We start from the raw sequence: 21,195 nt of genomic DNA on the forward strand, positions 1-21,195 counted from the left end.
TTGGCATGCTTGTTTCAAAAAAAAAATATTAAGTGGAGTTTCTTTGTGAGAAATTGAGCCTCGTGTCCCTCTGGTGGAAGAGCTTGCAATTGCTTGTAAAAGTTGACATCTACTGTAGACTCACAGGTTTTCTGATTGTATTTTTTAGTAAGAATTGCTTAAAATCAAACATTTTAAGCCATATTAAGGGCCATTTGCTGTGATGGAGCAGTTTGAGACACATATGACTGAGAGAGAGCTGGAAGTGAGTTGGTTGCTGATGCATCCTGATGTTTCATCCTAAAGGAAATGGTGGACTGGTTCAATGCAATCAGAGCGGCAAGATATCACTACCTGCAGGTGGCATTTCCTGGTTCTCCAAACTCTGAGGTGAGTATGTGTATAAAAGATCTGGACCATTCACATTACCATATAGACAAGTTGGAGTTTCAACAAACCGGCAGGAAAATATTTTTCTAGTCTTGCTTTTTTTACATTTTGAAAGTGCATCAGTTATCAAATCCATATTTGTATTATTTTAACTGTCAAGAGTCATGCACAGTTTTAAGTAAAAAATAACATTACAACCATTTAATTCAACTTACCTTTTTTTCGCACCAATATGACTTACCTGCTAAATCACACAAATAGAATATCATGCAGAGGGAGTTCTTAGTTTTTAAACAGACAATTCGTTTCAAATTTCAACAGTAAAATCTTGGAAAAAATGGTCACTTTGTATTCTGTAAAAAGTACTAATAAAAGCCTTGTCACTTTAATTGCCACGTGACTAAAAATGGATCCAAGTGCCTTTAAGTTTAACTTGTGACATACAGAAAGACATATTTGAATTATCATTGCTTTTGCAAGTAAAATAAACATGAAGATCGCTGGATGACTGTTGAACATATATCACTGTAATAACAAGGTTACACCTGAAATATAAAAATTTTGAAAAGCTGCTGTGAAACAAAAGGGTTGTTACTATGAGAACTGCTTACTATTGCTTTTTAAGTAGTGTGAATCCTTGACACTATATGTGATAGGCTAATAAATCCACTACTTTAAAGGCCATTTTAAAGTTTCCACAGAGTATTGTTGCTGCGTGAAAATAGTAGGATTGTGTTGTGGTCTCCACATGACTCCATGTAATCCTCACTGCTCTTCATCAAAAATATATTTTGTTTTCTTTTTAAGAGTTTATTTCTCTTTATGCAGATGTTAGTAACTGTTATGTCCCTGGTCAATACCTTCAGACATATTGTGATAGACCAACACAAAGTAGTGCATAATTGTGAAGTGGAAGGAAAATAATACATGGTTCTCAAATTTTGTTACAAAATAAAATCTGAAAAATGTGGTGTATTTGTGCTCAGCCCACCTCGCTCAATAGTTTGTAGAAACACTCTTTGCAGCAGTAATAGCTGCAAGACTTTAATTGCAGCTATAATTACAGACTAGCTTTGCACATGTAGAGACTGAAATTTTTGCCCAGTCTTCTTTGCAAAATAGCTAAGGCTCAGTCAGATTAGATGGAGGGCTTCTGTGAACATCAGTTTTCAGTCCTTCCAAGTTTGTAACACAACAAAGTCGTAATAAGACATACAGTAGTTAATCATGTAACTAGACCTTGATTTTTATTCTTTTTGTAGTTGTTGCCAAAGCTCACCAGGAACTACATAAAGGAGGGTTACATGGAGAAGACTGGCCCAAAGGTGACCTGCTTATTCATATTTATTAACCCCAATGGGAACTTCTTCAATTATGATTTAAAATTGCATGTTTTAAAGGTTATGAAGGAACCTTTCTTTTTTTGGTACTTACAGCACACTGAAGGCTTCAAGAAGAGGTGGTTTACAATGGATGACAGGAGGCTCATGTACTTCAAAGATCCTCTGGTATGAACAAGAACATTTCAATAACCATGCTGTAGTTGACCTCAGTTACCAATAGATGCTGCTGAGCCTCTTGTTTATAGTATAAATGACTCAGTTCTGCAGTTCTGAGTGATAGTTGCCAAAAGAACTGAACAGACACCTATTTCACTTGGTTTGTGGTGCCTAAAATGTCACGACAGCCGTATGGCTTCAGATCATTAAGTAACTATGTTTAGCATTGTAACATCTGTGTGATTCTTGCTCCATCAATAGGATGCCTATGCACGAGGTGAGGTTTTCATCGGCAGTAAGGAAAACAGCTACACCGTCCTTCCTGGCCTCCCTTCTAATGTTCAGGGGACCCACTGGCCATTTGGGATTACTATAGTGACTCCAGACAGGAAGTTTCTTTTCGCCTGTGAGACTAAAGAGGATCAGAAAAACTGGATGGCAGCATTTCAGATTGTTATCAACAGACCGATGCTGCCACAGGAGTATGCCCGTAAGCAGATTAATCAAGTCATATTTACATATATCGTCTCATAGTACAAGTTGGATGTGTTATTTCTGTTTTTTTCCTGCAGTGGAGGCTTATTTTAAGCACAAGCGATGATTGTCCCTCTGCTGAAAGTGCATCTCACAGTGGAGACAAAAACTGATGTTTGATCCACAGGTGAAAGAGCTTTAACAACCCCTCTTCTTCATCAACCACTTTGACCTTAGCAACAACAGCAGCCACACCCATTTCTCTAAAAACATCTGTCACTCCAAAGCTCCTGGATGCTAGGACAAGTACGCTCCTAATATAACATGCTCATTTGTTGTGTGATGTGACCTACATACTTGAAACAGGACAAAACTGTTGCTGCTTGGATGTGAGGAAACATCATTGTCTAATTTTAATTTACATTCTATAATAATCAACACTGCAATTACTGGTCTTTACTGCAAATGAATGAAGTGTGGACCATTTGACAGTAATATGAAGACTGCAAGAATAATATGACACAAGACTAACAAGGTGTAGATAGTCTCACATATGCATGTTATATGTTCAAGTGCAATTGTATTTAATTATTTATTTTTTTAACTGTTTAAATAGATATGCAATTCCTGTAATATTGTAATATCAAGCACTGATTTACTTTTTTTTTCAATTAAGCAGCTTCATGTTAAATCCAGGTTTTCATTGCAGTCTTTTTATGTTAATGGGTGACATGTTATTGCATTTTCCTACAGCAGAGGGAGACAAATTAAAAATTTAACAAGTGTTACCCTAAAATCTCCAGCGGCTCATTTATCTCACCTAACTGGTGCCCGCAGGGCATGAACAGTGAATAGAAAGGCAGGGGGACGTTTTATTATCAGCTATGGTTCCTTTAAAATCTGTTAGCGCCATTTTAATATCTGCATTGTTTTTAAATGCTATTGTTTAGATCAAGGACAGATTATGGAGCAAAAACCATCTGTATGAATGTGCGGCACAGGGGGTGTGCAGGTTAAAGGTTTTTAAGATCCAGATTGAGTCTACAAATGCAAATGTTTATTAAAAAAATACACATTTTTGTCTTCCCCAAAGAATAGATTTTATTTTGTTAACAGATACAAACATACAAGTTTGAATGTTCTTAAGAAAACATGGCACTATATATCACACTTATATTTATATTCAAATATCACAACAACACAGACATTTACATATACTGCATAATAGGGATGTCCATGATCCAGATTTTTTTTGGTCCCCATTTCTGATGTCAGTTATTCAAGATTAGGCATTTGCAGATACAGAGTCAGATTCTTCATTAACAAATATAGCATATATATGCTTGAAAACCAGTTAGCTTTAAAACGCACAACATACGTCTTATCTAAAATGTGCTTGTATTTATTTCTTTCTAAATATAAAACTGACCTGAAGCATATAGTAAAAGTCTTCGGTAAACTCACATGTTGTCCTATCTGATGATATTTTACTGCTGAACAGTTTTTTTCTATATTAAAATGAGTTTTGTTTTGATATGACCTGTAGATAATTTGGCTCGTAACATATTTCACTTTGATTTTCAAAACTTAGAGAAAAAGGGGTTCTGCTGCTACATAAGCTTGGCGCTTTGCTTTCAATGTCATAAAATTTAACAAGAAGTGGTTCCAAGTCTCTTTCTTCCATAAACCAAGAGCTGTTTTGGTGTATCTGAGAGCAGCGCACAGACCGTGGCTGACGAAATAGCAGACAGTAGACCAACAGGTATCGGGATTTGAGCTTTTTCAGGGACTTGGATCAGCACATCCATATTTCTAATACAACATGTAAGATAACTTCACAGGTAACTCCATTGAAAGTACTATTAGGGTTTACTAAAACATCTAAATGTGGGGAAAATCAGTATTTACAAAATTTTTGACATAGTTTAATGCCTGTTGTTTACATATAGTGTATTTAAACATTAGACTTTTTATCCATGCATCCATTTTCTATTCCTGCTCAGCTTCATGGTCATTGAGATGCTGGTGACTATCTCGAATGGTTAGCAGGTGAGAGGTGGGCTATATCCTGGACAGGTCACCAATTCCTCACAAAGCCAACACATGACATGTGGGGCAAACAACCATTTACACACTCACTCACACTTCAGGGTGATTTAAATTCTCCAATTAACCTAGCATGCATGACTTTGGACTATGGGAGGGATACCCAGAAAGAACCCAGTCATGCACCGGGAGAACATGGAAACCTCACATCAGTAAGACCCCAGCTGCAATTCAAGTCCAAGATTCTCTTGCTGTGAGGAAACAGGTCTAACCACTATCCAAAGTGCTACCTCAATTAGGTTTTAGATAAAGAAAAAAATGTAGTAGATCATGACAAATAGAAGTTACCAATGCAAGATAGATATTTGTACAATTAAGAGTTTTCAAGCTCTTCTCATCAGTAACTTGGTATCCAAAATAGCAGCTTTTGCTGTGTGATGAAAGGATGCAAATCCCTAAATTATCCACCCATGAATAATCAAAATATTCTGAATTAGTGCTGGTAAGTCAACCGGACTTTTTGGAGCCTGCTAAATCACTTCTTTGATAATTGAAACACGGACAGGAGAAACATTACGACATCTAGTTTTAATGTAAGTTAACATTTTGACAGAAGCTGCCAATATGGATATAAACATTAACATGTGGGAAATAAGCTGCCTGACAAAACAAGCATCTTCTCAACAAAAAGAAGGATATTGTTATGATTAAATTAATTTGAATAAAAGTAATTACACATGGCAAAGACTGTACAGCTGCATTGAAAAGTAAAAACGTTTACTACTAACAGGCAGCCAACTGAGCTGTTCTATCTTTTATATGTTTAATCTTAACCTTGGTCTCCATTCACATTTAAAGAAACAGGGAGGTGAAGAGAAGCACGATAAAAACAAATGAAAAGAAGACAAACAAAAGGTTAACAAGCTTTTACGACTGTATAGAGGTGTCCAGAAATGATTTCCAACATTAAAACGATGATTGATCAGCACATGAACACACATTTTCAGCCTATTAGGTCCTGCAGCAGCCAGCGCCCTTCATCTCCATGTTCACGTACTCATGAAGCTTAAACTTTTCACTGGGATCCTTCATGAACCTGTGTTTCAGCTCCCTGAAGTAAAACAGCAAAAAATAAGAGGACATGCAGTTAGTTCCCGTTTTATTTGCACAGTAGTAGCTCTAATTTTCAGTTTGTCTTATTCCAACTAGTGAAAACGTTACAACTGTTGGTCTCATTGGATATGCCTCTACTACCTTCACACATTTAAAGACGAAACAATTTGCCAATGTTTTTTCCAAAAAAGCCCAACCTCAGTCAGATTGGAAGGAGAGTGTCTCAGAAAATGAATTTTATCAGGTCTTGCTGCAGATTCTCAATTGGATTTAGGGCTGGACTTTGCCTGTGTAATTGTAACACATCAATATGCTATGATCTGAATCATACGACTGTAGCTGTAAGTTTAGAATTATGTACTGCTGGAAGATGCGCCTCCAACCCAGTCTCAACTCTTTTGCAACCTCTAACAGGTTCTCTTCAAGGATTGCCATCCATAAATTGAAGTTTGTGGTTGCAACATAACTCAATGTAAAAAAAGTTCAAGGGGCATGAAAACTTTTTCAAGACACTGTATTCAGTATTTCATTTATAACCCAGTGAACTGTAGTGAATTTATTTATTTGACTGTAATGAAGCTGAGAAACATGCAGCAAATATTCATATCCGTTTCTGAAAACAGCTTTGTTATTTTAAATAAAAAGCAATATGTCTGTTTTCTTTCTCTTTTTTAATAAATATTAACAGAACTACTCAGGAGCTAGGAGAAATACAGCTGCCATCTATCCTCTGAATTATACTCACCTGGCCACAGCGGTGAAAGCCAGCTCTACATTCAGACCTGACCTGGCACTGGTTTCCATAAAAGGAACCCCAAACTCCTGCAGAGTCAAAGCACTGAATGTTTTTTACTCTCAACCTTAAATTTAATCTTTATTTTGCTCACTGTTGGTGAGACAGAACTTGCATTTTGTGTTGAAAAGCTGTGGAATTATTTGAATTACAGATTATGTTTGTAGCTTTATAATTCAACATAAGTAAACCAAATGTCATATACTTGTTAGTAAGTTTGCAGGTCCTTTACCTTAGCAAGCTTCTCACCATCTTCTCTCTTTACCACCCGGTTATGAGTGGCATCAGCCTAAAGAGAGAAATCTTTACATTTACAAACTTAATCCAGAAATAAAACCCAGAAATATGATATATGATCTTTATCCCCCAAAGGTTATACACACCCCTGGCATGCAAAATTGTGGTTGACAGAGATTGTAAGAGTGATGTTTTTCTTGATGATTTGCTCCAAAGGTGCAAGAAGTTTTTGTTCTCTTGTAAATATGTCTTGAAATGTAATTTTCACAGTTTTCACTGTTCAAGTTACGTTTAACTTATTATACATTTTGGGGCGATTTATTTATACAGTTTAGGTTCAGGACATTTACCGTCTCTGTGCAGTGCCTCAACAAACATGTTTCTGTTAAAAAGAAAACAATGTCCAAATAACAAACAAAAGACCTTCAGAAAGCTGGATAAACCATTCCTTAAATCTGGGTGCTTGGAAACGAGAAAGAAATAAAATAGAATTTTTTTTTTTTATTGACTTAAAATCTAATGTGTGGAAATGTGAACATTAAAATACCTTCATAAATAGACAAAGAAAAGAACTTCCTTTTCTTTTTTTATTTTGTTTGACCACTTGCCTTGTTTCCAAGCAGCATGAGAACCACATCCTGTTGGGCATATTCATGGATCTCAGTCAGCCATGCCTGGTAAAAACAACAGAAAGAAGAAACCAGAACACATAATAAATACGAAAGAAAGCTATACCTTAAACAAAACATAAAAAACAGCCAAAAAAAACAAGAACAGCCAATAACATTGATAAAGAAAAATATGGAGAGTGGCTGTTTCTTTGTGAGAAAAATGGATCAGCAAGTAGAAATGGTGATGATACATTGTAGAAAACATAATACAAAAACACAAAAAGAGCAAAAGAAAGTGATTGAAGAGGAAACGGTGTTACTGTGATAAACCAGGTTAATCAACACTGCACCTGCCACATCCTGTCTGATACACGGGAAAGATACAACCTTAAAACAGCAAACAGCACTTGTGACAGTGTTTGCTCTGAGGGCAGCTGAAGCATTTTCTCCTATCTGGGTTCCTTCTTTACATATTTCCTAATTTTCAAGGCTCGGATTTCAACATATTTCTGTACCTATGTTTGTGATGCAGCAGAGAAGGAAAAAACAGTCACAGTTTCTTTCTTTGGCATCTGTACAAACTTTGATTGTTTCTCTTGCAAAATCTGGAACTTTTGAGTTATAGTAAGTAAGTAAATAGTTTTAAAATAATACCTTTGATGGATAGAAATTAGAACATTAGTCACAATGACAGACCACGGAAACTAAAATGTGATCCTTTAGTGTTAAAGCTTTAAATATGATTCAGGGAGCTCCTTCATACTTTGTCAAGAACAATCATACGTTTCATGCATCTAGTAAACAGCATCATAATAGACTCAAGAAATTAAAGTCACAGACACCTTTACAAACCAACAATGTTTTCCACACTGACACACTGGGCCTGGACTTGCATCATGACTTGAAGCCTAATGGGGATTTCAAACTGGTCACAGGTATGAGTGCATTAGCCCTGAGAAGGACTGCAGAACTGATAGTCTATACATCTGTTTTTCTGCTAAAAAAAGAAAAGAATCTTACATATTATATTATATTGTAGATATGTTTATACTGTTTAATTTGTACGGTATTGCACCGACTACGCCAAAACAAATTCCTTGTATGTCCAAAAACGTACTTGGCAATAAAGCTTTTCTGATTCTGATTCTGAAATAACAACATCTTTAAGCCAATGTTAATAGCATGTGGCAGTATTGAGGTTCAAGATTTGTACCTGCTTGGGAATTTTTCAAACACAGAGGTAATAATTTGGATGCTTTCCTGCCTTCACTGTAGTTAAAATACAGATAAAGTATTTTGTGACACATAGTAAATGTGTGTATGCAAGGCAGACATTAAAATGATTTTTTCTGGCTTTTGATTATAACATCTGAAACTGAATTACTGGTCATTTCTGTTCAAGATATAGGCAGCACTTTATTTTCTGCTGTGGCCTTCCTCCAGAGCCATTTTCAGCTACATAAGTTGTGTTTTGTCCTCAGGTATTTTGCAGATGTTAAAGTCGGGTAACACCAGTAACATGTTTCATTTCCAGTGGTTATGTTAAACATTTTTATTGTTTTAAATTCATTTAAAATGTTTAACATAACAGCTGGAGATAGGCACCAGCCCCCATGCATCACTGCAAGAACAAGCGGGTATAGACAATGGATGGATGGATGGATGTTTAACATGTTTACAATGTTAATAAATCTCTCCACTATATCTGTTTTTAAAAAGTGTTTTGATAAAATGTATAAAATAAGGTCTTTCTTCAGGTTCTGTTACTTAGTGATGAGATAAAATAAGCTGATTCAGTGGAGGTATAAATATATTTTTAGATATGTATAAATACAACCGTTCCACAGTCTAAGTCTCAGCAGTAATGGATAAACAGCAAGTTTAACCTTTTTATCAATGCCAAACAAGTCCAGAATGAACATTTTATATTTCATGCAGACACCATCTCATTATAGTTCAACCTTTAAAAACTACTTTAAATCACTGAAAGAAAAGAAGGACAAAAATGAAATCCATATTCATTTTAACTGACCACCTATATTTGGTCCACTCTGAACCTGAGTCAATGCACTCTCGAGGATGTTTATCAATGGTGAATGAAGTGCAAAACTTTTTAAATGAAATTCTCTAATTGAAAATGCACAACTTGCTTACAGCTACTTGTTTGGTTTTATTTTATATTCAGCCCAACTGTTTTTGTAAACAATTATCCTCATCCTTTTGCAAAAGCTGCTTTTGCAAAAATCCTATAATGGCTCTTCACATGTACAGCATTAGTCCTTTGATCGATCCTCTAATTTGCTGCGTTTCCTTTAAATCAATGGTAAATCATGTTTGATTTGATGTGCACTTGAGTTACTAAAGTCAGACCTGATGGAGAGTCTGTGGTAAGCATGCAGTAAGCTGCTCCTTTAAGGGCACCTAAAATGTCTCAAATAAATATCATTTAAATCAGATTCAAATTTAAATTATTTTTGCTTCTTCAATATTCTGCTGGGTTTTTTAAACACAAAAAAGAAACATCATATTGGATTTTGTTTGAAGTGCATCATGGATGCTATTATCTGTCACCAGTATAATTTTTCCGCAACAAGAGCACTAGACCTGCATAAGAAAGGTTTGGCAGCTTGCCTCAGTGATTCTCCTCATATACTTGGATGCTCTTGATAAAAAATTGCTGGTAATTATATCATTTGGCTGTTTATAGCATGTCCCCTCATGAGTCATTTTACAGATATAATCAGTGATTCCAGATGAGGCCTCTTGTTGCTTCCATTCAGGAGAAATAACGCTTCCTGTCGTGCTCTTTTCACGGAAAAGAGATGCAATCGGATCAGTACATCTATAGACATTTGTTTCAGTAAATCCTAATTAAAGTCAACAACAGCTTTTGGACATTCATACATTTCATGTAATAACTGTTTTTCTTTTATGGGAGTCATAACAGGAGGCCTGAACTTGTACCTGAACCAACACCCCTAGTCAGAATGAGCATAGCAGCTTAAAATATGTACATAAACCCCACATGTGCCAAACTGCAAAAAGATACCTAACAGTTACTATTGTCCAAAACGCTCTGTCTGTACTGATGAAGATTTAAGTGCCATAGCCTGTCCCCTTCCACTGTCTCTTCCCCTGTTCAACAGTGGAAGAGACTGATTCGCTCCTACCTTTAAGCAATTCAGCGAATAATTATTTGACAATTTGGGGGTACTCATGCAAAGCCTATGGAGCTGCAATGTTGAATCTTCAACCAAACAGGGTCTTGCACTTAGAAAATGCAGAAAATAGGGAGCGTTGTCCTTGAATCTATAAAATGCCAAACCCACAAGTAAAGATTCTGAGATGATTTTACTTTAGGTACAGTTATTCTGTAGTGGAACAGTCTTTAAATAATTACAACAACCTCTGCTTTATAACCACCTGTAATTGCCACATATTGTAAATACAAGATACAGCTATAAAGACCTTCACAGGCAAGAAAAGCCTTGAAAGAAAGCCTTGAAAAAAAGCCTTGAAAAAAAGCCTTCAACAGGAAGCTACATACTGGGTTCTTTCTCTGCAGTACAATGTAAACGTCTTTCCCTTCAATACATATAAGCCAATATATGTAATGCGTAGACACTGTGAACGATACATGTATGCTCTGCAAAAGTGTTTAGAGCCCTTACACGTTTTCACGATAGGTTAGAACCTCAAACTCCAATTTATGTGACTGGGATTTTATGTGATAGAGCAACACAATGTAGGTGGAAGAAAAACTATACATTGTTTTCAAAGGTTTTAATGTTTTTTAAATGGTTTTAATAAAAATCTGAAAGGTGTGGTGTGCATTAGTACTCAGAACCCCTCACTGTAATACCCCTATATATAATAATAAAAATAAAATGCAGTAGCATAGCAGCTGGAGTTGATTTAACTATGAGCTACTGTATGCAGTAAATATGACCATTCCAGTTTATCTAAACCAGTGTGGTGGTCATTAATGTGGGTTATTTGGCTCTTTTGGGTTATGCTAACTTTAAATCCCCCATTTATCTACCAGGTTTATTTACAACAAAATCTAGAAAGACCACACTACAACTCAGGTACAGGAGTGGTGGTTTACTGTCTGTGAGGTAATTGCACAAACAAGGAGCCTTCACATGTAGGAATCATCAGAGGGAAACCAGACTAAAAACAACTGTTGTTCTGGGAATGACTGCTGGAGACAGATAAAGCAAGAATTAATCTGTTTGGCCTAAATCACCAAATTTATGCTTGATGGAAAAATATTTAAATACCTATAAAATAACAAGTTTATCCTTCTAGCTTTTAAGCATGAATTTGTAATTATGCAGAGACATATGCATCCCTGTGCTAATGACACGAGAGGATTATACCATTCATCAACCTATTCTTGGAGCAAAAGTGAGTCAAGGTTGTGAAAATGACTTAAGCTTTGTTTACAGCATCACAATAAGCCACAACAGAACAAACCTGACGGGTACAAATTACATATAATATTCCCCAGAGGGCCTTATAGTCATTAATTACTCTGATGTTTAGTCTACTTAGCAAGGTCATAGTGGGACTGTCTTTTATGCCGCTGCCAGCTTCAGATAAATAAGAAAAAAATGGTCAGTATATTGTTAGTGTACATTGTTTATGTCTATATGTCTAGGCCAGTCAACCATCTTTTCAGACCATTATGCTAAATATATTCAAACCCATGAGTAACTAATCATCATACAGACAAAAATGAACATGTCTAATGTCTTCTGTAACCAAGGCAAGACAAAAGGGGCTCTGTTTGCTCAGTTTCAATACCGAGATCTTTGACCAAATGTACCTGGAGCCAAATCCCAATGAATTGGGTGTCAGGAGGTGATAAATAGCTTTACCTCCTTGTTTCCCTTGAATTAAAGTTTCAAAAGAGTGCTACCATTCAAATGCAGCTTGCTTAGCTTTTAGGACCAATAAAAACTATTCAGCAATGTGAGTTCTGCGAGTCAGGACAACAAATAAAAAAGTTTAATTTAATTCAGATAATTTAAAGCTTCACTGAAACAGAGTCGACCCAAGGTATAAGGAAACAAAGCCACCAGTTGCCAGAGATACCTCTAACATAGACAGATGTAAAAAACAAAATGTGTATAGTTGCTTTAAGGTAAAATAAGTTTAAATTAAAACTTTTTAATGACTAGCACTAGTTATTTTATTATTATGTTTATTTTTATTACTATTAATAATTTCTTAAAAATGACCACATTGTAATGTTTGCTAAGAATCATAAGTCACAACTGTTAGTTTATAATTTGATATTCTTTCTGTAGCTTGTCATTTGTCACATTTCATACAGACTGTAATGACTAATAAATTCAGAAATATGTGGCCATTTTGCAATCCTCTTCTGCCTCTGCTCAGTCTAAGATGACACGGGTACTCTGGAGCTGACTGCAAATCACACACACTGTATGAAAACTGCTTCTCTTTGTCTGACATTAAATCAGACAAAACTATTGCCAAAAATATAAAATAATTATGGAGCAAGTTTTGATAACTTCTTTTTCTTTCATTCAGAGGATCAGGGTCTTGCTCAGGGACCCAGAGTTGCAGGTTGTGGGATTCAAACAAGGGTACCTGTGGCCTCTCTAGGACACAAATGTTATGTTCTGTAACCACTAGGCCACTGCTCCCACTAAATGTATTTCACATGACCAAATGTAGTCAAAGGCACTGCTGGGATTTGAACCCAGGATCTCCTGTCTAGAAGACAGGCACAGTAATGAACTAAACTACAACGCCTCTCAAATAAGCCACAGCACTTGTGGCTTAGTTAATCACAAGGTTAAATGTTTTGGGTAAACGTTAATAGTTTTAAGTTTAGCCCTGACACAAGTGGTGTAATGGAGTTGGATTTGCAGCCCAGCCTGCTTGAATGCATCTTTTCAGCTCTGCCCACAAATTTTCTGTAGGTCTGAGATCAGGGTAACCACTCAAAACAATTTACACTGCCCTTCCTAAATAACTTCATATTATGCTTAAAGCCAGAATCAGTTTGGAAGACCTGGTTGTGCCCAAGCTTAAATTTCATGGCTAACATCTTGAGATGTTGCTTCATTATTTCCACTTTGTGAAATGCCAATGGCACGGTGGCTCAGTTGGTAGCATTGTTACCTTGTGGTGAGAAGGTCCTGGGTTTGATTCCTGACTGGGGGTCTTTCTGCATGGAGTTTGCATGTTCTCACTGGGTACTCCAGTTTCCTCCCAAAGACATGCCTGTTAGGTTAATTGGTCACTCTATATTGCCTTGTGTGAATGGTTGTTTGTGTGTTGCCCTGCAATGGACTGGCAACCTGTCCAGGGTGTACCATACCTCTTGCCCATAGACTGCTGGAGATAGACACCAGCTCCCCCGCGACCCACTATGGAATAAGTGGTAGAAAATGACTGACTATAATATTTTTTCATGATGCCATCTATTTGGTTAAGTTTATCAGTCACTCCTGCAAAGCACTCACACAGCATGATGCTGCCACCCCTTTGTTTGACATCTGGGATGGTGTTCTCAGGCATATGAGATTTAATCTTTTTTTCTAGTAATGCAACAATGGTCAGCGTGGCCAAACACTTAAATTTTTGTTTCATCAGACAACAGGATATGTTTCCAAAAAGCGGGGTTTTTGTCCCTGTGTGCATTTGCAAACTGTAATGTGACCTTTGGAGAAATTACTTCCTCTGGCCTCAGTGTGTTAACGAAACTCTTTCACCAGCATCAACCAGGATCCTCACAAGGTTTTCTACCTGCTTTGTGGGACTGAAACAGGTTTATCTCTGGTGCTCAGTCTGTCAGTTTGACTGCTGGACATTCCCATGCTGTTTATTCTCGAATATAACTGTTTATACAATTAAAAGTGGTCCCTTCAGGCATCTGTAAATTCTTCCCAAGGATGAACCATACAGGTCCACAATTCTGTTCCTAAAATCTTGGCTAATCTCTTTAGATGTTTCCAAGGAAGCAGAGTGTTTGCTCTGTTTTCATTAAATACTTCAACAGGTGTGCACCTCATACAGGAAACTTAGCCATTAACAAAGCCATTACATTATCATCTGGGATTTCTCCAAATTGTTTCAATGAACAGTAAATTTAGTGTGGGTAAACTTCTGAATTTGAAGAAAGTAAAACTTTCTCTATCCTTATTCTGGCATTTAGTAGAGGGAAATAAACGTAGTGGACCTAACTAATCTACACTGGAAAAGTTACGTTTGTGAAAAGGATGTTAAAAAGTAACAAGATGGAGACACTGAGTAAAGAAGGAAGAAAGACTAAAAGATTTTAGAGGCGGCTGGCAGCTCTGACATTAACAAGACAAGCTGTCACTTTGTGCAGGTTGCAGAGGCTGTTCTGATGTAGCTGTTTTAGTTTTTCTTTTGTTGTCACTGACAAGACAAATGAGTCATTTTGTTCTTATCAGGCTCCCTTGATTTAAACCGACCTAACCCTTAAAAAGTTATATACAAGCTTATGTGCAGTTTGACATGAGAAGAATCTAATAATGAAAGAGTTTTGTGGGTGTTTTTTGCAAATAGAAATAAGACTGCAACATAACAGGAGACATCAACATTTCTTAAACTGTGATGGTTTTAACCAAAGGACATGGTTCTGCAGTGTTAAGAAACTAAAGCTGCTATAACTAATGTGTTAGATTTTCAACAGTAGTACAGCTATTAATTAATTATAAATAAAAGCAATCTGATCAGGTTACACATTTAAAAAACACCATGAAACTGTAATATTTTCCCTCAAGTTTATCCAACCATAACAGTCTCATGAGATCCATGTGACTCTGGGCCTGTATTACACACAATTTTACTAATGACTAAAGAGTTGCCCCTTATGGCCAATAAACTCTTGTTTTAATTTGAATATTGTTTCTAAGCTACAACCTCAAATCCAAACAAAGCTCAACATAAACCCCGCCTCTCAGAAACAGCTGTGTTATTCAAGGTCTGTGGCAACGGTTTTCTAAACTAAAGCAGTACATTTTCATAAATTCTGCTGAAGATTTATACATTGGAAATGTTGCAAAACTCGTACTCGTCGTACTCGTCGTCTTCCGCTTATCCGGGACCGGGTCGCGGGGGCAGCATACTCAGCAGAGACGCCCAGACGTCCCTCTCCCCAGACACCTCCTCCAGTTCCTCCAGGGGGAGCCCAAGGCGTTCCCAGGCCAGCCGAGAGACATAGTCCCTCCAGCGTGTCCTGGGCCGTCCCCTGGGCCTCCTCCCGGTGGGACATGCCTGGAACACCTCCCGAGGAAGGCGTCCAGGAGGCATCCGGTATAGATGCCCGAGCCACCTCAACTGGCTCCTCTCGATGTGGAGGAGCAGCGGCTCTACTCCGAGCCCCTCCTGGATGGCCGAGCTCGTCACCCTATCTCTAAGGGAGTGCCCGGCCACCCTACGGGGGAAGCTCATTTCCGCCGCTTGTATCCGGGATCTCGTTCTTTCGGTCATGAAGTTCATGGCCATAGGTGAGGGTAGGAACGTAGACCGACCGGTAAATTGAGAGCTTTGCTTTTCGGCTCAGCTCTCTCTTCACCACAAAGGACCGGCACAGCGCCCCCATTATTGTGGCAGCCGCACCGATCCGTCTGTCGATCTCCCGCTCCATTCTTCCCTCACTCGTGAACAAGACCCCGAGATACTTAAACTCCTCCACTTGAGGCAGAAACTCCCCTCCAACCTGAAGAGGACAAGCCACCCTTTTCCGGTCGAGTACCATGGCCTTGGACTTAGAGGAGCTGATCCTCATCCCAGCCGCTTCACACTCGGCTGCGAACCACCACAGCGCATGCTGTAGGTCTTGGCTAGAGGGGGCCAGCAGGACCACGTCATCTGCAAAAAGAAGAGACGAAATCCACTGGTCCCCAAACCAGACCCCTCCGGCCCTTGGCTGCGTCTAGAAATCCTGTCCATAAAAGTTATGAACAGGACTGGTGACAAAGAGCAGCCCTGCCGGAGTCCAACATGCACCGGGAACAGGTCCGACTCAGTGCCGGCAATGCGGACCAAACTCCTGCTCCGCTCGTACAGGGACCGGATGGCCCCTAATAAAGGGCCCCCGATTCCATACTCCTGGAGCAACCCCCCCAGAGGACATCACGAGGGACACAGTCGAATGCCTTCTCCAGGTCCATAAAACACATGTGAACCGGTCGGGCAAACTCCCATGAACCCTTGAGAACCCTGTAGAGGGCATAGAGCTGGTCCAGTGTTCCACGGCCTGGACAAAAACCACACTGCTCCTCCTGAAGCCGAGGTTCGACTATCGGCCGGACTCTCCTCTCCAATACCCTGGCGTAGGCCTTACCAGGGAGGCTGAGGAGTGTGATCCCCCTGTAGTTGGAACACACCCTCCGGTCACCCTTCTTATGAGCCAGGCATATGTTGCAAAACTACAGATACAAATTAATAAATGAGAAAAACATTTTTTTTCAATATAATTTAACCAATCAATATTGTTTTTCTGCTCACATTTTTAGGTCTAGTCTGTACTTAGAACTCCTAAGATTAGAAAGCAGAGCTCAAATGGAGTACAAATAACATAATGAGTTGTCAATAAGAAACATCTAGAGCAACTCCAAAACAAAATCCACGTAGGATTAACATTTTTCACAATAACACAGTCAGAACATTGACATTGTGTCTGATAAGACTGTGACACTTAAATAATGGGATTAAGAATCCTTATTTAAACTATGAGAAGTAAGCGTCTTCAAACAATCAGAAATCCAAATGCCTTGTCCTTGAATTCCCTGATGTCTTATGAGCCACAAAAAGTAAGAAGCCTAATACATGCACACACGATCATTTTCTATGTGGTAAATCCCAGGTCTTGCTTTGACTTCATTAACAAACCCTAAATCTCTTCAAGGAGGCTTGGAGTTTTCCCTCACGTTGCAACTTTCTCTCTGTTGCTCTCTTGTCTAAGCAGATTTGCTTCGGGTTGACAATGCTATTCTTGCCCAGCTTTGATCAGAGTGTTACACAGAGAGACAGAAGGGAGAAGTCTGCTCCCAACAACAGGCTGAGTCAGACTGAACGACCCATAGGAACGCAGGGTGAAAGTAGGACTTCTCCCGTGAGAGGAGCTTTTAAGCAGCTGAACAAAACACAATAACACTGTGGCCCTGACACACAACGAATACAGGAAAACACTGACACACTGATGGAAAAACAGGCAAAAATACAAACAAAAATACAGTAAAGAATTGAGAATGTTTCTGTTCTAAGACTCCGCAATGATAGCAATAATAATTATGCAGAAAGTGCTTTATTTTTGCAAAAGAGAGGCAGATATGTTTTAAATGAATGTGAAATATTCCTGTAGACTCATGAGCTGCGAAAAGCTGAAGTAAAACTTAATGTAAACTTGAATTACTGTGAGGCTCTGCGGAGGTGGGATATAACCACTGACCTTGGTCTTTTTAAATTACAAATTTGCAGTTTGATTGGGAATAAAAAGCTTGTTGAAAGACTGTATCCTTGGGTTTTTTGGTAAGCCAAAAATAATTTATTTTTGAAGACGAGTATATATTGGTTAAAAAGATTTGTCAGTAAAAACCCTGTTTATAATTCTAATTTTTTAATGTTCTAAACAGCAAATGTTTAGTTTTAAAAAATTGCATTTTAGATAAATGTGTAGGATAAAAAAAGAGCACTAATCACTTTCTTTTTTATTTATCTCAAACTAGGTAAAATAAGAATATTTGCGGTCAATCCTGTTTTCTGATGGTAGCGTTTCAGATTTACTCAGAAATTAGAAAGAATCAGACTATATTCACGCAGTAAAGCCAAACCCCATGGATCAATTAAGGCAATATTAACATAAAAAAGAACAAAAAATGCTGTAATACAAAACACAATCATTTAATAATTCCGTTAAAACTTTTCAATGTGGATATTATGTCAGGTGTTTTTGTGTTTTTTTGTATTTAATTTTTATTAATATTGATAATAAAAAATAAAAAATTCATAAAAAGCTTTTAATCATTGTTTTTTTCTAAAAAAACAGACCAATGACAAAGTTGTGTGCAAAATTCTAATAATTGAAACATGCACATCAATAGATAACAATAAAAATAATACAACTATACAAACAATAAAATCAAAATAAAAGAAATTAAAATGGGGAACAAATAATAAAAATGAAAATTAAAAAGTTCAATTCAGTAAAAGCCTTATAGAACAGAGATATATACAGATATATAAAAACATATACACCATGATAAAGAAATAGATATTTTATTTTGACTTAAAAAATCAACTGAACATGCCTGGCTAATATCTGGAGGTAGACTGCTGTATAATGTTGATGCATGGCATGAAAAAGCTTGCGTATCAATTTATTTTTTATTATTTTGTATGTTAAAGGTACTAACCTGAAATCTGCTCTAGCTTCTCTTAGAAGCCAGTGCAGAGAGACTATAATAAAATGTGAATGTTTTCTATTACTGTACATGTCAAAACCCAAGCTGTGCGATTCTGTACATTCCGAAGACCTTGTAAACTCTTCTAGTCTAACCATGAAAACAGAAAGACATGGACAAAGATCTCAGTGGTAGGACTCGTTCGATCTTGTATTCCTCAGATGGAAAATGGATGATCTATTTCCATCTTTATTGAAAATTACTCCCAGGTTTTTGAATCTGTTACTGTAGTTTGAGAAAGAATGAAGAACGTTTTAATTTAGCTGAACCAGCAACAAGGATTTCTGTTGAGCCTCCATAAGGTAGCAAGACGTTTTTAGTTACCTGACAGCACCAAAACATGCCAACAAAAGGCATTTAAAAACTTTTAGTTTTTAAAGTTGAATTGTTGAATTATTGATGTTAGCGTCAAAGTACATTTTCAAACATAAAATACTGATAGGGCTCATTTTCAAATATAACAGTAAGTTTTTGTGTTGCATAAGCAAGTAAGGGTGAAGCTATTATATCACATATAAAGACAGCAGTTGTATGCAGATTCAGAGGGAAAATTGCTGCCAATTTCCATCTTGTTATCTGCTGCAAGGTCAAACTTGATTTTCAGAAACTCTCCCCACACACCATCAAATTATCTTTAAAAAAGTTACTTCAAGTAAAATCAAAATCACTTTTGCTCATTTTGGACCTTTTTTTCAGCTTTTACTCATAATCGTCACATTGGCTCGCCAACATTTTTTGAACGTCAATTCAACATGTCATCTTTAAAAACAACATTTTGTATGCAGTAGAAAGAAGTCCAGGAAAACCCCAGCCAGTAATTGACACAAGTTAGCCAAATAAAATCAAATAACAAAACAACAGAATAAAAGGTGACCACTGGGCTTCTCAGATCATTAAGCAAATTAAGGACATCAAGTAAAAGAGCCTTCAGGTTGATTTTAAGACATCCAAAAACACTTAGTGTTGTTCTACAGGGAAATGAGACAGGAGTATATTGATATGAAGTTATCATCATTTTGGTCTTTTTGGGTTCAGGAGTATTGTTATAAAAAAGTATGCAGATGCATAATATGCCTAATCAGAAACATATGCATCACACTTTTAAAAATGAGCCAGTAAAGATAACAACACCAATGACATGTTTTAAAAAAACTTAATTAAAGTCTGTTGAAGATGCTGTGGAGCACAGCAGGACACTAAAGATTTAACCTGACAGTTAAAGTCTGCAGTTTTTCATCCAGCACATGCCACTGTTACAGTCAGAGATGTAAAGGTTGCAGACTAGTAATTCTTGACTTCGCATCATTTAAGGCTGTATTGCAAAATTATAAATGCATGAACATAAAGATGAATAATTGAAGCTTTTTAGTATAATACGAAGGTTATGCTGAAGTGGGTGCTAAGAGTCAAGAGCCAGTAAAGTGGGGACTTGTTGCCAAAGGGTTGTACAGCTTCTTCATTGCAATGAAAAATGGAGTGAAGTCATTAACCAGCCAATTAGGAAAAACCATGGCTTGTGTGCAGAGTACAATGCGTCAGTGTACAATCTTAGTTATAACCAGCAATTATATACAATTATTAACACGCTTTTTTAAAAACACAACTATGATTCCAATATACAGATCTCTGTGTTGTTGTTTCCTCCACTGTGTTTTAAATGGGAGTTTTGCCTTTAGTTTATTTCTTGTCAGTCAAGATATTGTACATGAGTATATACACTGCTCAAAAAAATAAAGGTAACACTTAAACAACACAATATAACTCCAAGTAAATCAAACTTCTGTGAAATCAAAGTGTCAACTTAGGAAGCAACACTAATTGACAATTTCACATATTGTTGTGCAAATTGAATAGACAACAGGGAGAAATCTTTGGTGATTAGCAAGACACACTCAATAAAGGAGTGGTTCTGCAGGTGGGGACCACAGACCACTTCTCAGTACTTATGCTTTCTGGCTGATGTTTTGGTCACTTTTGAATGTTGGTGGTGCTTTCACACTCGTGGTAGCATGAGACGGACTCTACAACCCACACAAGTGGCTCAGGTAGTGCAGCTCATCCAGGATGGCACATCAATGCAAGCTGTGGCAAGAAGGTTTGCTGTGTCTGTCAGCGTAGTGTCCAGAGCCTGGAGGCTCTACCAGGAGACAGGCCAGTACACCAGGAGACGTGGAGGAGGCCGTAGGAGGGCAGCAACCCAGCAGCAGGACCGCTACCTCCGCCTTTGTGCAAGGAGGAACAGGAGGAGCACTGCCAGAGCCCTGCTAAATGACCTCCAGCAGGCCACAAATGTTCATGTGTCTGCAAAATTGGTTAGAAACCGACTCCATGAGGTTGGTATGAGGGCCCGACGTCCACAAATGGGGGTTGTGCTCACAGGCCAACACCGTGCAGGACGCTTGGCATTTGCTAGAGAACACCAGGATTGGCGAATTCGCCACTGGCGCCCTGTGCTCTTCACAGATGAAAGCAGGTTCACACTGAGTACATGTGACAGACGTGACAGGGTCTGGAGACACCGTAGAGAGCGATCTGCTGCCTGCAACATCCTTCAGCATGACCGGTTTGGCAGTGGGTCA

The 21,195-nt window shown here is 37.8% G+C and overlaps 2 protein-coding genes across 2 annotated transcripts in view; one reads left to right on the top strand and one right to left on the bottom strand.

The window, feature by feature from the left end:
- The window catches only part of LOC124863451 (arf-GAP with dual PH domain-containing protein 1-like), a 42,353-nt gene extending 36,943 nt beyond the window's left edge, over positions 1 to 5,410 (top strand). Inside the window, exons 7-11 of the mRNA XM_047357824.1 lie at positions 286 to 369; positions 1,632 to 1,694; positions 1,806 to 1,877; positions 2,130 to 2,358; positions 2,441 to 5,410. Coding sequence (XP_047213780.1) covers positions 286 to 369; positions 1,632 to 1,694; positions 1,806 to 1,877; positions 2,130 to 2,358; positions 2,441 to 2,469 — 477 coding nt within the window. The 3' untranslated portion in view covers positions 2,470 to 5,410. The remainder of the gene's footprint in view (positions 1 to 285; positions 370 to 1,631; positions 1,695 to 1,805; positions 1,878 to 2,129; positions 2,359 to 2,440) is intronic.
- LOC124863452 (ras-related protein Rab-26-like) overlaps positions 3,424 to 21,195 on the bottom strand; it is a 73,084-nt gene continuing 55,312 nt past the window's right edge. The window contains exons 6-9 of the mRNA XM_047357825.1: positions 7,140 to 7,205; positions 6,527 to 6,583; positions 6,247 to 6,323; positions 3,424 to 5,499 (exon numbers count right to left, since the gene is read on the bottom strand). Of these exons, the coding sequence (XP_047213781.1) occupies positions 5,400 to 5,499; positions 6,247 to 6,323; positions 6,527 to 6,583; positions 7,140 to 7,205 (300 nt within the window). The 3' untranslated portion in view covers positions 3,424 to 5,399. The remainder of the gene's footprint in view (positions 5,500 to 6,246; positions 6,324 to 6,526; positions 6,584 to 7,139; positions 7,206 to 21,195) is intronic.

This window comes from Girardinichthys multiradiatus, chromosome X (assembly GCF_021462225.1).
Source record: "Girardinichthys multiradiatus isolate DD_20200921_A chromosome X, DD_fGirMul_XY1, whole genome shotgun sequence".
NCBI lineage: Eukaryota > Metazoa > Chordata > Actinopteri > Cyprinodontiformes > Goodeidae > Girardinichthys > Girardinichthys multiradiatus.